Below are 16,535 nucleotides of genomic sequence, written 5' to 3' on the forward strand. Positions count from 1 at the left end.
ATGCAAAATAGTAATCCTAATACAAGTAGAAAGCACCTAAAAAGTAACATTGGTCATAAAACTGGATTGCAAATGACCATCACCTGACTTTTAATTACAATATACACTGATCAGCCATAACATTAAAACCACCTCCTTGTTTCTACACTCACTGTCCATTTTATCAGCTCCACTTACCATATACAGTGGGACCAAAAAGTATTTAGTCAGCCACTGATTGTGCAAGTTCTCCTACTTAGAAAGATGAGAGAGGTCTGTAATTTTCATCATAGATACACTTCAACTATGAGAGACAAAATGAGAAAAAAAAATCCAGGAAATCACATTGTAGGATTTTTAAAGAACTTATTTGTAAATTATGGTGGAAAATAAGTATTTGGTCAATAACAAAAGTTCAACTCAATACTTTGTAACATAACCTTTGTTGGCAATAACAAGAGGTCAAACGTTTCCTGTAAGTCTTCACCAGGTTTGCACACACTGTAGCTGGTATTTTGGCCCATTCCTCCATGCAGATCTCCTCTAGAGCAGTGATGTTTTGGGGCTGTCGCTGGGCAACACGGACTCCACAAATTTTCTATGGGGTTGAGGTCTGGAGACTGGCTAGGCCACTCCAGGACCTTGAAATGCTTTTTACGGAGCCACTCCTTCATTGCCCGAGCGGTGTGTTTGGGATCATTGTCATGCTGGAAGACCCAGCCACATTCCATCTTCAATGCTCTCACTGATGGAAGGAGGTTTTGGCTTAAAATCTCACGATACATGGCCCCGTTCATTCTTCCCTTAACACGGATCAGTCGTCCTGTCCCCTTTGCAGAAAAACAGCCCCAAAGCATGATGTTTCCACCCCCATGCTTCACAGTAGGTATGGTGTTCTTGGGTTTTTCTTCTTCCTCCAAACACGACGAGTTGAGTTTTTACCAAAAAGTTCCATTTTGGTTTCACCTGACCACATGATATTCTCCCAATCCTCTTCTGGATCATCCATATGCTCTCTGGCAAACTTCCGACGGGCCTGGACATGTACTGGCTTAAGCAGGGGGACACGCCTGGCACTGCAGGATTTGAGTCCCTCTCGGCGTAGTGTGTTACTGATGGTAACCTTTGTTATTTTGGTCCCAGCTCTCTGCAGGTCATTCATCAGGTCCCTCCGTGTAGTTCTGGGATTTTTGCTTACCGTTCTCATGATCATTTTGACCCCACGGGATGAGATCTTGACCCCAAGGGAGATTATCAATGGTCTTGTATGTCTTCCATTTTCTTACAATTGCTCCCACAGTTGATTTATTCACACCAACCTGCTTGCCTATTGTAGATTCACTCTTCCCAGCCTGGTGCAGGCATGGCTGGATTACTGACCGGGCCAGTGGGGCCAGCGCCCAGGGGCCCTTGAGGTCAGGGGGCCCCGGGGGGGCCCTGGCCCAAAACATTTTGCGATGCCTATCAACATTTATGATACAATATATTTTTATTTCCGAGGGCCCTCCATTTTAAGGATCCTCTGACTATTAGGGACTTTGACCCCAGGGCCTCTTCGGGGCCCTAGCCATGCTTTTGGGGCCCCTAGCCATGCTTTTGGGCCCTAGCCATGCTTTTGGGGGCCCTAGCCACGCTTTTGGGCCCTAGCCATGCTTTTGGGCCCCTTATGAAAATGGATGAGGCGTTGTGGCACTGCTCTGACTTTGACTTCTGGCTATTAGGGGTCCTAGGAAAGAGGGGGGCATATTTTTAGAGGGCCCTGGTTATGAGAGCCCCTACCAGGGGGCCCTAAAGAAGAGCAGGGCATACCATTAGAGGGCCCTTGATCACGAGGGCCCCTGCTATGGGGTCCTTGACTTCCATAGAAGTCGTTTACCATGGCTCCTTGACTTTCTAGGGACCTACAAATTGCCAGGCAAGCTACCATATTTCATAACAGACGTTTTGTTGCAAAAATGCAATTCAGGCCCTTACTTAATGTTTCTGAATTTGTATTGTTTCAAAATTATGATGTTCAATTTCTCTTAAGCGCAGAGACACAAATTAATTTAGCAATTTTGCAATTATTTAAATTTAAGACAAGCAATTTGTCTGATGAATGCTATCTTTGACACCGATTAAATTGAGTGAATTTGGCCAAGGGTGTGATTTCACTTATGTGAAAACAAGCCATTTGACTAGTTTCATGTTTCCCCTTTAATAAACAACAGTAAAGAGACCAGTGGTCACTCTAGCTCTAAAGGAATGCATGAAAGGAAAAGTGCCTTTTCATACAACAGAACTGCAAGCTAATTTTACTGAGTAGCACAATTTTGGTTTGGTGACAGATGATGAAACAGCAAGTGGTTTTGTTGTAGTAGCTGTGGCTGCGTATGCGTGTAACCCTGATATTTTGTTTGAGGATTATTTATTGGAAAACATATTTTATTCAGCTTGTTATTCAATGACTATTCAATGACAGTTTGACATGACTTGACATGTTTCAAGGCAGTGTGAAGGGGTCTCGACAATAATTAAACTTGATTTAATATCATTAACACAGCATTTTTAATATACTCAAAACCTTCCCCGTGTCCCTCTCCATGCCTCTCTCACACACACACACACACACACACACACACACACACACACACACACACACACACACACACACACACACACACACACGCATTTTTTTGTAGTAGATAGTGGCTGCCCCTCCCCCACTCTCTCACTCAGTGGTGAAAAATTGTTACATTGCCCTAAATTCCCACGGGGGCTGAGCCAATCAGGTGTCAAAACTCCTCACATTCAGACAGTTCAGCTTGCGTTCGAACTTGCTCTGTGCTTTTACTACAACTTTTACCTTGCTATTACCAGATCAGCAACCAACAGCCTTTTTAAAGGCTCATTGCCCTTTATACTGCATTATATTATTTTATAATATATATAAATATTTTTATATTATATTATACTATACAATACTATATTGCATATATTCTGTTACATTCTTTTCATAGTCTTTTCAAAGGCTTATATATTATATTATATTACATGATATAATATTATATTACTATATATAATATATTAAACTTTGAAAGGTTCACAGCCTTTTTCAAGGCTAGTGTAACGTTGCTAACTAGCAACTCACAGCTTTTTTAAAAGCTTATTGTTATTTGCATATTACATTATTGATAATAGTAGAAGTGTAAGCTTTATAATATTAGTACATACATACAATACATTTACAATAACAACAATTTATAGCTAAATAGTTATAGGTCAGCCTTTTTTTATTACATATTGTATCTGGTTCTACAATTTTGTGATTGAATTTTTTTCCTGAACATACAACATAGAAACAACATAGTAAGTATTGGATAGGAATAGGAATTTGCAAGACAAGCTTCTATATTTGCATCTTAAGAAACACTTGCCATTAATAACATGGATCCCAAACAAAAAAGTGGTGCCTCAAAAAGAAAAGCAAAAAAGATTAAGGAAGCAAATCAGGCAGATTTCATGAAAAGCGTTCCTTTGATCTCAAACTTCTTTGAGAAACCGCTGGATATGAGTGAGACAAGTATTGCTAATGTTAGCAGTGATCAGAGTTCTAGCAATGAAGATGTGATCACCACTGGCTTAGTGGCACCTGTCAGTGACTATGTACTGTACCTTTGCAGACCCAGTCAGGTGCAGAGCAGGAATGCCAGCCCTGCCAGGCTACCACAGACCAGCAGCAGAAAGACCATGAAAGGAAAGTTGCAGGTGTGTCAGACCCACAATCAGACCAGCCAGCTGCATCGTGTGAGTGTCGTTTTTCAAATGAGGAGGGCAAGGACCCCAACTCCTGGTGTGAAACGGTCAACGACCCTGCTTTATGGCCCAGTACCATTACCGACCAAGCCAAGTCGATTCTTGTTAGTAGAGGAGAATCTGCATTTCAAAACAGAAGTGCTAAGTACCCAGCCTCAGTCAGGGATAGAGGCATTGGGGGTACCAGTAGGAGCTTTACAAATGCTCTACTCAGTTGCTCTCTACCCAACGGGCAAAGTGTGACTAGGCAGTGGCTACTTTACTCTCCTTCAACTGGCTGTGTGTATTGTTTTGCTTGCAAACTGTTTTCCAGTAAGCACAATGCTTTTGTTCATGGATTTTCTGACTGGAAACATTCAGAGCGGATTGGTGAGCATGAGGGGAGTGTGGAGCATAGGGCTTGCATGCTAGCATTATATAATCACTCCAGAGGCACAGCAACAATTGATTCTGATATTGTCAAACAAATTGATGCAGAAAGACAATACTGGCGGGAAGTTTTGAAAAGAGTTGTTGCAGTCATCCAGTTTTTGGGGAGAGGGGACTTGCTTTCAGGGGAGATGATGAGCTATTAGGATCAGCCCACAATGGTAATTTTTTGGGCATCATAGAACTCTTAGCCAAATTTGACCCATTCCTAGCTGAGCACCTCCAAAGGTTTGGAGGTAAGGGAAAAGGTTCTGTGTCCTACTTATCATCGACAGTGTGTGAAGAATTTATCCATTTGATGGGACAGAGAACAAAGCAGGCAATTGTTAATGAGATCAAAGAATCAAAATACTTCTCTGTTATAGTTGACTCCACTCCAGACCTTGCTCATGTGGACCAACTTACTTTTATTTTCAGGTTTGTTAATAATGACGGACATGTAGTTGAGCGTTTTCTAGCTTTTGAGCCTATTGAAAACCATAGTGGGGACAGTTTGGCAGAGTGTGTCGTTGCTATGGTGGAGAATCTGGGCCTAGACTTATCCAACTGTAGGGGCCAGTCATATGATAATGCAAGTAACATGTCGGGAAAGTACAATGGAGTCCAAGCTCATCTTAAACAAAGAAACCCTTTGATTTGTTATGTCCCCTGTGCAGCACATTCACTGAATTTAGTTGGTGTCAATGCTGTTGACAGTAGCCCAGAAGCTGGACGTTTTTTTGACTTTGTACAGGCAATGTACACATTTTGTGCATCATCTACACACAGGTGGGGAAAGGTTTTCCGTGATACTGATATCAAACTCACACTGAAATCACTGTCAGGTACTCGATGTAGCGCACGAGCTGAGTCAACTGAGGCTCTTTGGAAATATTATGCACAACTGAGAGAGGCATTGAATGATATGTCTAAAGATATGGAGGAGAAATGTGTAACTCGAAGTGAAGCCTCTGCACTCTGTGACAAATTGGACACTTTGGAGATGGCCTTCATGGCATACTTCTGGGACACAATACTACAGAGGTTCCAAGCCACAAGCCTGCAGCTGCAGAAGCATGATATTGACATATGTACAGCTACACAACTTCTCTTGTCTTTACGAGACTTTGTGGCAGCACGGAGAGATAACTTTGAGGTGTTTGAAGGGGCAGCTTTAAATGTCACCACTGCTGTCTCCCAAGATTACAGGCATGACCTCCAGCGTACAAAGAAGCGCAAAATTATGTCTGATGATAGTGCAGAGCCAGGTGTAGCATTTAACGGAAAGGACAAGTTTCGGATCAAAACTTTCAATGTTGTCATTGACAAACTTGTGTCCTGTCTCAACCACCGTTTGAATGCATACACACACTTAACTGAGCTATTTGATGTTCTTTTCATGCCTGACAATATGTCCAACAGTGAGCTCACTTTAAAGGCTAACTCACTCGCTGCAGCATATCCTTCAGATCTGAACATGAGCCTGGCAGATTAATTGATACAATACAAATCATTCATAACAGAAAAAGAAAAATGTCCTAGTAAAATGCTCAAAACCATGATAAATTTGAATTTACAGTCAACCTTTCCAAATGTCTACATAGCACTTAGACTCTTTGCCCAGGGGCCCAGACTATCCTTAATCCGTCCTTGGGTGCAGGTCTACAATTTTCTTCCTGGTGTCCTTCGACAGCTCTTTGGTCTTGGCCATGGTTGAGTTTGGAGTCTGACTGTTTGAGGCTGTGGACAAGTGTCTTTTATACAGATAACGAGGTCAAACAGGTGCCATTAATACAGGTAACGAGTGGAGGACAGAAGAGCTTCTTAAAGAAGAAGTTACAGGTCTGTGAGAGCCAGAAATCTTGCTTGGTTGTGGGTGACCAAATACTTATTTTCCACCATAATTTACGAATAAATTCTTTAAAAATCCTACAATGTGATTTCCTGGATTTTTTTTTCTCATTTTGTCTCTCATAGTTGAAGTGTACATATGATGAAAATTACAGACCTCTCTCATCTTTCTTAGTAGGAGAACCTGCACAATAAGTGGCTGACTAAATACTTTTTGACCCCACTGTAGAAGCACTTTGTAGTTCTACAATTACTGACTGTAGTCCATCTGTTTCTCTACATACTTTTTAGCCTGCTTTCACCCTGTTCTTCAATGGTCAGGACCACCACAGGACCACCACAGAGCAAGTATTATTTAGGTGGTGGATGATTCTCAGCACTGCAGTGACAATGACATGGTGGTGGTGTGTTAGTGTGTGTTGTGCTGGTATGAGTGGATCAGACACAGGAATGCTGCTGGAGTTTTTAAATACAGTGTCCACTCACAGTCCACTCTATTAGACACTCCTACCTATTTGGTCCACCTTGTAGATGTAAAGTCAGAGACGATCGCTCATCTATTGCTGCTGTTTGAGTTGGTCATCTTCTAGACCTTCATCAGTGGTCACAGGACGCTGTTGGCTGGATATTTTTGGTTGGTGGACTATTCTCAGTCCAGCAGTGACAATGAGGTGTTTAAAAACTCCATCAGCATTGCTGTGTCTTATCCACTCATACCAGCACAACACACACTAACACACCACCAGTGTCACGGTCAGTGCTAAGAATGATCCACCACCCAAATAATACCTGCTCTGTGATGGTCCTGGGAGAGTCCTGACCACTGAAGAACAGCATGAAAGTGGGCTAACAAAGCATGCAGAGAAACAGATGTACTACAGTCAGTAATTGTAGAACTACAAAGTGCTTCTGTATGGTAAGTGGAGCTGATAAAATATACTCAACACATGGACTGGAGTATGTTTGCTTCACAGGCTACTTGTGGCTCTCACACGGATATTGACACTTACACCTCCTCTGTGCTGGACTATATCAAAACCACCACTGACAGTGTTACCACACAGAAATAGATCACCACGTACCCAAATCAGAAGCCATGGATGAATAAGGAGGTGCGTCTTCTGCTGAAAGCCCGCAACATCGCCTTCAGAACAGGTGACTCACAGGCCTACAGCACATCCAGGGCGAACCTGAGAAGGGGCATCAAAAAGGCCAAGCACTGCTACAAGCTAAAGGTAGAGGAACACTTCTCCAACTATGACCCCCGACGCATGTGGCAGCAACTCCATCCCGGTAACTACAGATGTCTCCTTCCTGAACGAGCTAAATGACTTTTATGCTCGCTTTGACAGAGACAACATGGAGATGGCTACCCAGACCAGACTCTTTGCAGACCACCAGCCCCTCTCACTCTCCTCCACAGACGTCTTCACCGCACTGAGCCAGATCAACGCACGCAAAGCTGCTGGTCCAGACGGCATTCCCGGGCGAGTGCTGAGAGCATGTGCAGAGCAGCTGACTGGAATTTTTACGGACATTTTCAACCTGTCCCTCGCCCAGGCAACTGTACCAACATGCTTCAAATCCACCTCCATCGTACCAGTGCTGAAACACTCCAGCCCGATGTGCCTGAATGACTACCGCCCTGTAGCACTCACACCCATTGTTATGAAGTGCACGTCACACGTCTGGACAATAGCAACACATACGCATGAATGCTGTTTGTTGACTTCAGCTCAGCATTTAATACTGTAATCCCTTCTAAGTTAGTCACTAAACTTGGAGATCTGGGTATTAACACCTCCCTCTGTCACTGGATCAAGGACTTTCTGACCAACAGACCTCAACGTGTTAGGTCGGGCCACACCTACTCCATCACCATCTCACTCAATACAAGGGTACCACAGGGCTGTGTGCTGAGCCCATTCCTCTACTCCCTTTTCACCCACGACTGCAGGCCTGTGCATGGATCCAATTCCATCATTAATTTTGCTGACGACACCACGGTGATTGGATGCATGACCCCATCCACATCGACGGGATAGCTGTTGAACCTGTTTCCAGCTTCAAGTTCTTTGGGACCCACATATTGGAGGACCTGTCCTGGACCACCAACACCTCCAGCTTGGCCAAGAAGGCTCACCAGCGCCTTCTTCTTCCTGAGGACACTCAGGAAACACCACCTAAATTCGGCCATCCTGGTGAACTTTTACCACTGTGCAACTAAAAGTATCCTGACCAGCTATATCACAGTCTGGTATGGGAACTGCACTGTTGCGAACCGCAAGGCACTGCAACGAGTGGTGAAAACAGCCCAGCGCATCACAGGGACTCCACTTCCACCCATTGAGGACGTCCAGGACTCCTCCCACCCTGCACACAGACTGTTTGCCCTTCTGCCTTCTGGCAGGCGCTTCAGGAGCCTCCGGACAAAGACTACTAGATTAAGCTGTTTTCCCCAAAGCTGTCTCCATATTGAACTCTGTCCCGAGCTAACCCCCCCACATCTCTCCTCCTGGCAAGGTTGCACTATAATGCTTTTTATCCCTTTTCTGCTAGGTATATCATTGGTACATACCTCATATGTACATAAATTCCATATATACCGTATACATCTGTTTACCATGTTTTATATATACATTCCTCTATCATGTCCATAGCACCTTAATCTGTATCACTTTAACCTGTATAGCACCTTAATCTCAATCTGCACCTTAATCTGTATATTGTTTTTAGCTGTATATCTTGTTTATAGTACATTCAATAATATATTTAACTTCATAGATCTTGTTCATACCACTGCTATTTACCCACTGTAAATAATGTATATCATAGATACCGTATATCCTGCACTTTCTGCTTATTGCACTTCTGGTTAGATGTTAAACTGCATTTCATTGCCTTGTACTTGTACATGTGTAATGACAATAAAGTTGAATCTAATCTAATCTAAAAAAAAAAAAATGGACAATGTGTGCATAAACAAGGAGGTGGTTTTAATGTTAAGGCTGACCTGGTATGTGCTATTCAAAAATAAAAATTGTATACACACAATGAACTGCATGTTTGTTTTAACACAAAATAAGTAATAATTTTTTGTTGAGTCATTTGTATTCTTAAATTGTAAAATATATATAGATTTGGAGTAGTAATGGTTGGCAATAAGTAAATGCATTTCTACCTGAAGACTTAAACAGTGCTCATACAGACTGGTACTCACCAAGATGCCATGCATGCCTGCTTTAACTGCAGCCTCCACATTAAAACTCAAGTCATCCAGAAAAACTGCCTCCTGAGGTGAGACTTCCAGTCTTTCAGCACACAGCTGGAAGATCCTGAGATCTGGTTTACTCAAGCCCACCTTACAAGACTCCACTATCTACAGTAAGCAAGAGAGACGAGATGTATGGAGTATGAGTGAATAAAAATGTTCTGTTTTCACATTATACATAGATCTAGTAAAAATATTATTGTAGTAAACAGAATAATTAGGGTAAATGTTGTTATAACAGAATCAAAATATTTAATTACATTTTATTACAGCATCAGTTTGAGGAGATTAAGTAAAATGTTATACAATGATGACCCAAAACATTTATGTGTAGGGCAATGTTTATTACATAATAAATAAAATTTTATACATTGTTAATGACATTGGCTAATGGTAGTGTGTGTTAAATGCAACAGATATTGGCAGACATGAATGAAAGTTACTTTGATAAGAGCCAGATAGTTATGACCAGACAACTGGGTTGAAGTATCCCCAAACAAGCAGTCAAAAAAAACAAAAAACAGCTACAAACTCCCAACAGGTTGTTGGGTTGCAAAGACTCGATTCCAAAGAACATGAAGGCTAAGGCCTGTGGTATGAATCAGGAGAAGGGTTTTTTTTTTGGCTTGGAATTGGATTTAGTGAGATGAATTGTTACAATAAACCCTTCTGTTAATGGGACTGCACAGTTGCAGACCAAAATTCCCACACAAACTTCTGTCCACCCTTAAAAAAGATCAAATGGTCTTACAAATCCTGTTTTCTCCAAGATCAGGTTGGGCACGCGTGCATTGTTTAGCTGCAAAGGAAAAGGCATCAGGATGCACTGTTGCAACGTACAAAAGCTGATGGACCGGCTGGTGATGTCCTGGTACAAGATGCAGTATTGCAGTATAGAAGATCAGCTAAATATATTATAGTACTGGTATATAAAAATTATGTGGAAAAAATATATGGTATAGCAGTATAAACTATAGTACAGGAGCATTAAGTGTAGAAACATTACAGTGTAACAGTATTTGAACAGATTGATTAAGTAAAAAGTAATTTTTTTACTGCAGTATTGCGGTATAAATACATAAAATTCTTGAAGTTATTAACATTATTTTCATTCATTAATTATTAGCATATATTGTATACATAGTAGATACAGCGATCAGCCATAACATTAAAACCACCTACTTGTTTCTACACTCACTGTCCATTTTATCAGCTCCACTTACCATATAGAAGCACTTTGTAGTTCTACAATTACTGACTGTAGTCCATCTGTTTCCCTGCATGCTTTGTAGCCCCTTTTCATGCTGTTCTTCAATGGTCAGGACTGTCCCAGGACCACTACAGAGCAGGTATTATTTGGGTGGTGGATCATTCTCTTAACTGCAGTGACAATGACATGGTGTGTTAGTGTGTGTTGTGCTGGTATGAGTGGATCAGACATAGCAGCACTGCTGGAGTTTTTAAATACCGTGTACACTCACTGTCCACTCTATTAGACACTCCTACCTAGTTGGTTCACCTTGTAGATGTAAAGTCAGAGACGATCGCTCATCTATTGCTGCTGTTTGAGTTGGTCATCTTCTAGACCTTCATCAGTATGCTGCCCACGGGGCGCTGTTGGCTGTATACTTTTGGTTGGTGGACTATTTTTAGTCCAGCAGTGACAGTGAGGTGTTTAAAAACTCCATCAGCATTGCTGTGTCATATCCACTCATACAGCACAACACACACTAACACACCACCACCATGTCAGTGTCACTGCAATGCTGAGAATGATTCACCACCCAAATAATACCTACCCTGTAGTGGTCCCGGGAGAGTCCTGACTATTGAAGAACAGCATGAACGGGGGCTAACAAAGCATGTAGAGAAACAGATGGACTACAGTCAGTAATTGTAGAACTACAACGTGATTCTATATGGCAAGTGGAGCTAATAAAATGGACACTGAGTTTAGAAACAAGGAGGTGGTTTTAATGTTATGGCTGATCGGTGTATATTAAGCACTGTAAAGAAGGAAATGTGCAAATCCATTTTAATCTTTCTTTGAGGAAAATTGTTTTTAAACATTTTAATAATTCATTAACATCTTTCAAACAAGATCTTTTGCCCATCTTTGCTCCTTAAAGACTCAGCCTTTTGGGGATACTGCTTTTGTTACAAATCATTATTACATTTACCTGTTGACATCATCTGTTAAAAATAACATCATTTGTTTTTTCTTTACTTCATTACTAGCCCTAAATTTCCTCAATCCAAATTTTTTGGGATGTGTTGCAGGCCTGAAATGCAGGAATTGATGCATAACAACAAATGAGACAAAGTTGACCAAACAAAACATTAAATACTTTGGGTTAAAACTGTCTGCAATAAAGTACAAGTTAAAATTATCTTTATTTGCATTTTTTATACTCTCCCAACTTTTTTTTCTGATTTGTGGTTGTAAAAATATACAAATATTACTTTTACCTACCACATCAAAAAGAGAGGAGTCCAGAGGAAGAAAAGATTTCCCCCCATCCAAAAGAAAGTTGTTGGTAAGAACAGCTGTTTTGTAACCTTCAGCACGCGCACACTTTACAGCCTCCATCATAACTCTAACAGGCTGTGAATCACTGCTCAAAGCCAAATGGAAGGAACCAATATGAACTTTGAAACCTGACTGAAAACATAAAAATGTGTGTGATTTTAAGATGAGTTAAAATTTAAGGAATTCACATAGATAAACTTGACTACCAATCATAAATACTGTATAACCATTATGTACACTGATCAGCCATAACATTAAAACCACCTCCTTGTTTCTACACTTACTGTCCATTTGATCAGCTCCATTTAGCATATAGAAGCACTTTGTAGTTCTACAATTACTAACTGTAGTCCATCTGTTTTTCTACATACTGTTTTTACCCTGTTCTTTAATAGTCAGGACCCCCACGGAGCAGGAATTATGTAGGTGGTGGATCATTCTCAGCACTGCAGTGACACTGCCATGGTGGTGTGTTAGTGTGTGTTGTGCTGGTATGAGTGGATCAGACACAGCAGCACTGCTGGAGTTTTTAAATACCGTGTACACTCACTGTCCACTCTATTAGACACTCCTACCTAGTTGGTCCACCTTGTAGATGTAAAGTCAGAGACGATCGCTCATCTATTGCTGCTGTTTGAGTTGATCATCTTCTAGACCTTCATCAGTGGTCATAGGACACTGCCTACGAAGCAATGTTGGCTGGATGTTTTTGGTTGGTGGACTATTCTCAGTCCAGCAGGGACAGTGAGGTGTTTAAAAACTCCATCAGTGCTGTTGTGTCTCATTCACTCATACCAGCACAACACACACTAACACACCACCACCATGTCTGTGTCACTGCAGTGCTGAGAATGACCCACCACCCAAATAATACCTACTCTGTGGTGGTCCTGTGGGGGTCTTGACCATTGAAGAACAGCACAAAAGGGGGCTAACAAAGCATGCAGAGAAACAGATGGACTACAGTCAGTAATTGTAGAACTACAAAGTGCTTCTATATGATAAGTGGAGCTGATAAAATGGACCATGAGTGTAGAAACAAGGAGGTGGTTTTAATGTTATGGCTGATCAGTGTATGCTCATAATCAGACTAGCAATGCTATTTGTTATATCTGTATCTGTTATGTATAATCTATATACAGATTGCCACAGAATACGTACAATTTGACTGCAATCTTGACTAAAGGCTTTCATGAATTCCACTGGCCCTATTTCGCCTCTCATGTACTTTTTCCAAGAGTTACCATCACCCCCTGTTTGAATAGCTTTACTTATTGTGCCAGATGGAACACCATTTTTAACTTCCCATTCTGTAACAAAAAAAGAAACAAAACAGGAAATTAAAGCTAAAAAAATCTGTTTTACTTTGTAACTATATGTCTAAAGTAATTGTTGCAAATATGTACTATATACAATATACAACTATATACAACCTGTAACATTCTACCATTGTTAAAAAAAATAAAATAAATAAATAAATAAATAAATAAAAAAAAATAAAAAATTAACTGTCTGTATAGTTATGCACATTCGGTACACAAAATGCTACCTCCGTTTGCAGTTCAACTATATGGCCAAAAGTATGTGGAAAGCCCTCCTAAGTATAGAATTTAGGCACTGCAGACAGACCTACTGCTAACAGGGAATTATCTGATCTTATCTTATAAATTATCTGATCTTTGTTGCAATAGTTTGTGGAACAAGCATTCCTGTTTCACCATGATTGCCCCAGTGCACAAAAAAAAGATGTTTTCATTTAATAACAGTGCCTGACCTCACAAGGCTTTAACAGCCTCCCTTGCTCTGGAAAGGTTACATTTACAAGTATGGAATTATGTTTATAAAAAGTCAAAAGATGTGTACAGTTTGTATGGGCAGTTATATAATGGAAATCATTTTCCAGAATTTGCTTTGTTTGGTTGTGTAAAATCAAACAAACAAAAACACATTACCAGGACGAAGTGTACAATATCTCAGTATTCCATATTGATAATGCTCACAAAAATACAGATATAAAAGCTGTCCTGTCACCAGATTTAAAACAAAAAATTACGAGGGAGTTTCGGCACTTCTATATTTTCTTTGAAAATGGTGAAGGTGGGAGGAGTAGTTGGTCATAATTGGTCATGTCTGAGAGACGCTTATAGTGTGGATTTAGTGCCATCTGATTTTCACCTTTTTGGACCGCTCAAAGAAACTTTAAGGGGTGATGATGTGAAAGCAGCAGTGCATCAGTGGCTACGCACTCAGCCAAAAACATTTTTTGCTGATGGCATTAAAAGGTTGGTACGCTGGGAAAAATGTGTCAGAAGGTGACTGTGTAGAAAAGTGATGTAATTTGTTTTTGAAATTCTTAATAGTTTTAAAAAGTGCAGAAACTTTTTGAAGAACCCTCGTAAAATATAAAGACTTTTATCATCATATAGAATCATATAGAACGCCTTTATACATTTACAGGTGTACAGTACAACGAGATTCTTTCTTCGCATATCCCAGCTGGTTTGGAAGCAGGGAGGGAGGGAGGGTTAAGGGCCTTGCTCAAGGGCCCAACAGTGGCAGCATGGCAGAGCAGAGGATTTGAACTTAACGTTTTGATTGATGACCCAACATTCTACCCACTAGGCTATCACTGTCCCATTATATTGTAGTATGAAAGAACAATACAGATTACCTTTAGCTTTAGGGAGGGGTGAAGGAATCAACACTCCAAACATATCAAATATTACAGCTTTGTGGACTGAGGAAGTCCGAACCACACTCATATGGCGATGGAAACATTTCTTCATACAAGTAAAGTGCCTCATCATTGACATATTACCTATATTAAAACCAGAACAAATGAACTCTAATTACAAACACACACAAGTTATATAAAGCAATTATATTAACATATTTAAATAAACTCTAGACAAAGCAGTGATAAACTAATTCTAAAACAGCTTGGACAGAAAATAAAATACAAACAAAATAGAAAGCAGGTAAAAACAGCACAAAGAAGAAATATTTAATGTTTTATCCTAAACATACTGATTTTGGATTACACCACATTCTTAAAAAATGTTTTTGTAGACTGATCAAAAACCTGTTAGGAAACTTTCCACAGATGCTCTCATGAGTGGGTATAAAGAAACATTATCAAATGTTAGCTCGGCTTTGCAAGAAAGTATAGGTAGAGGTTTGCCACTTTGCATAAAAACTGTCACAAAACAGTGAATTAGTTAAAAAACAATGTTTCTAAACACATTATTGAATTTAGTGAATTGAGGGATTTTACCTTCTAGATTTCATGAATTCTACAACTCCAGAGAAATCTCTCTGTTTAAAGAACAAGGCAAGCAAACAAATACGAATGCCTGTCACCTTTAATTCCTCTGAAATACCTTGGCAAACCTTTCTTAGTAAACGTACACCGATTAGCCATAACATTAAAACCTCCTCGTTTCTACATACATTGTCCATTTTATCGGCTTCACTTACCATATAGAAGCACTTTGTAGTTCTACAATGACTGACTGTAGTCCATCTGTTTCTCTGCATGCTTTGTTAGCCCCCTTTCATGCTGTTCTTTAATGGTCAGGACTCTCCCAGGACGACCACAGAGCAGGTATTATTTGGGTGGTGGGTCATTCTCAGCACTGCAGTGACACTGACATGGTGGTGATGTGTTAGTGTGTGTTGTGCTGGTATGAGTGGATAAGACACAGCAGCACTGATGGAGTTTTCAAACACCTCACTGTCCCTGCTGGACTGAGAATAGTCCACCAACCAAAAACATCCAGCCAACAGTGCCCCGTGTGTCCTGTGACCACTGCTGAAGGTCTAGAAGATGACCAACTCAAACAGCAGCAATAAATGAGCAATCGTCTCTGACTTTACATCTACAAGGTGAACCAACTAGGTAGGAGTGTCTAATAGAGTGGACACGGTATTTAAACCCACAACCACCATATGTCAGTGTCACTGCAGTGCTGAGAATCATACACCACCTAAATTATATCTGCTCTGTGGTGGTCCTGACCATTAAAGAACAGGGTGAACACAGGCTAAAAAGGTATGTAGAAAAACAGGTGGACTACAGTCAGTAATTGTAGAACTACAAAGTGCTTCTATATGATAAGTGGAGCTGATAAAATGGACAGTAAGTATAGAAACAAGGAGGTGGTCATAATGTTATACCTGATAGGTGTATATCAACAACATCCAAAAACAACTTTGGGTCAAAGCTCAGAGATGGACTAAATTAAACGCATTGGTTGCAGCATGATGAGTCGAACTTTCATATTGTTTTTGTAAATAATGGACTTTTTAGGGACATCCCTGCTTGTTTTAGCAATGCCAAACCATATAATACATGTTACAACAGTGTGGCTTCATTGCTAGTGTGTGCAGGTGCTAGACTTGACTGTCTGCATTCCACTCTATAACAAAATACCAGCCCCACTTCCAGAAAGTTGACATTATGTAAAAAGCAATAAAAACAAGAATCTGTGATTTGTAAATTCTCTTAAACATTTATGTAACTGAAAAAAGTAAAGATGTCCAATGTTTTCACTAATTATTTTATTTTGTAAATATGAACACATTTAGAATTTGATGCCTACAACACACTCCGAAAAAGTTGGGACAGAGGCATGTTTAGAACTGTGTTCTATTACCTTTTGTATTAAAGAATATTTTTAATGGTTTGGAAACTGAGGTCAC

The 16,535-nt window shown here is 40.3% G+C and overlaps 1 protein-coding gene across 1 annotated transcript in view; it reads right to left on the reverse strand.

Annotated features, from left to right (window-relative positions):
- LOC134335473 (acyl-CoA dehydrogenase family member 10-like) overlaps window positions 1-14,581 on the reverse strand; it is a 29,213-nt gene extending 14,632 nt beyond the window's left edge. The window contains exons 1-4 of the mRNA XM_063018010.1: window positions 14,506-14,581; window positions 12,996-13,144; window positions 11,778-11,966; window positions 9,254-9,412 (exon numbers count right to left, since the gene is read on the reverse strand). Of these exons, the coding sequence (XP_062874080.1) occupies window positions 9,254-9,412; window positions 11,778-11,966; window positions 12,996-13,144; window positions 14,506-14,548 (540 nt within the window). The 5' untranslated portion in view covers window positions 14,549-14,581. The remainder of the gene's footprint in view (window positions 1-9,253; window positions 9,413-11,777; window positions 11,967-12,995; window positions 13,145-14,505) is intronic.
- Window positions 14,582-16,535: the final 1,954 nt, after the last annotated feature.

This window comes from Trichomycterus rosablanca, chromosome 21 (genome assembly GCF_030014385.1).
Source record: "Trichomycterus rosablanca isolate fTriRos1 chromosome 21, fTriRos1.hap1, whole genome shotgun sequence".
NCBI classification, from domain to species: Eukaryota; Metazoa; Chordata; class Actinopteri; order Siluriformes; family Trichomycteridae; genus Trichomycterus; species Trichomycterus rosablanca.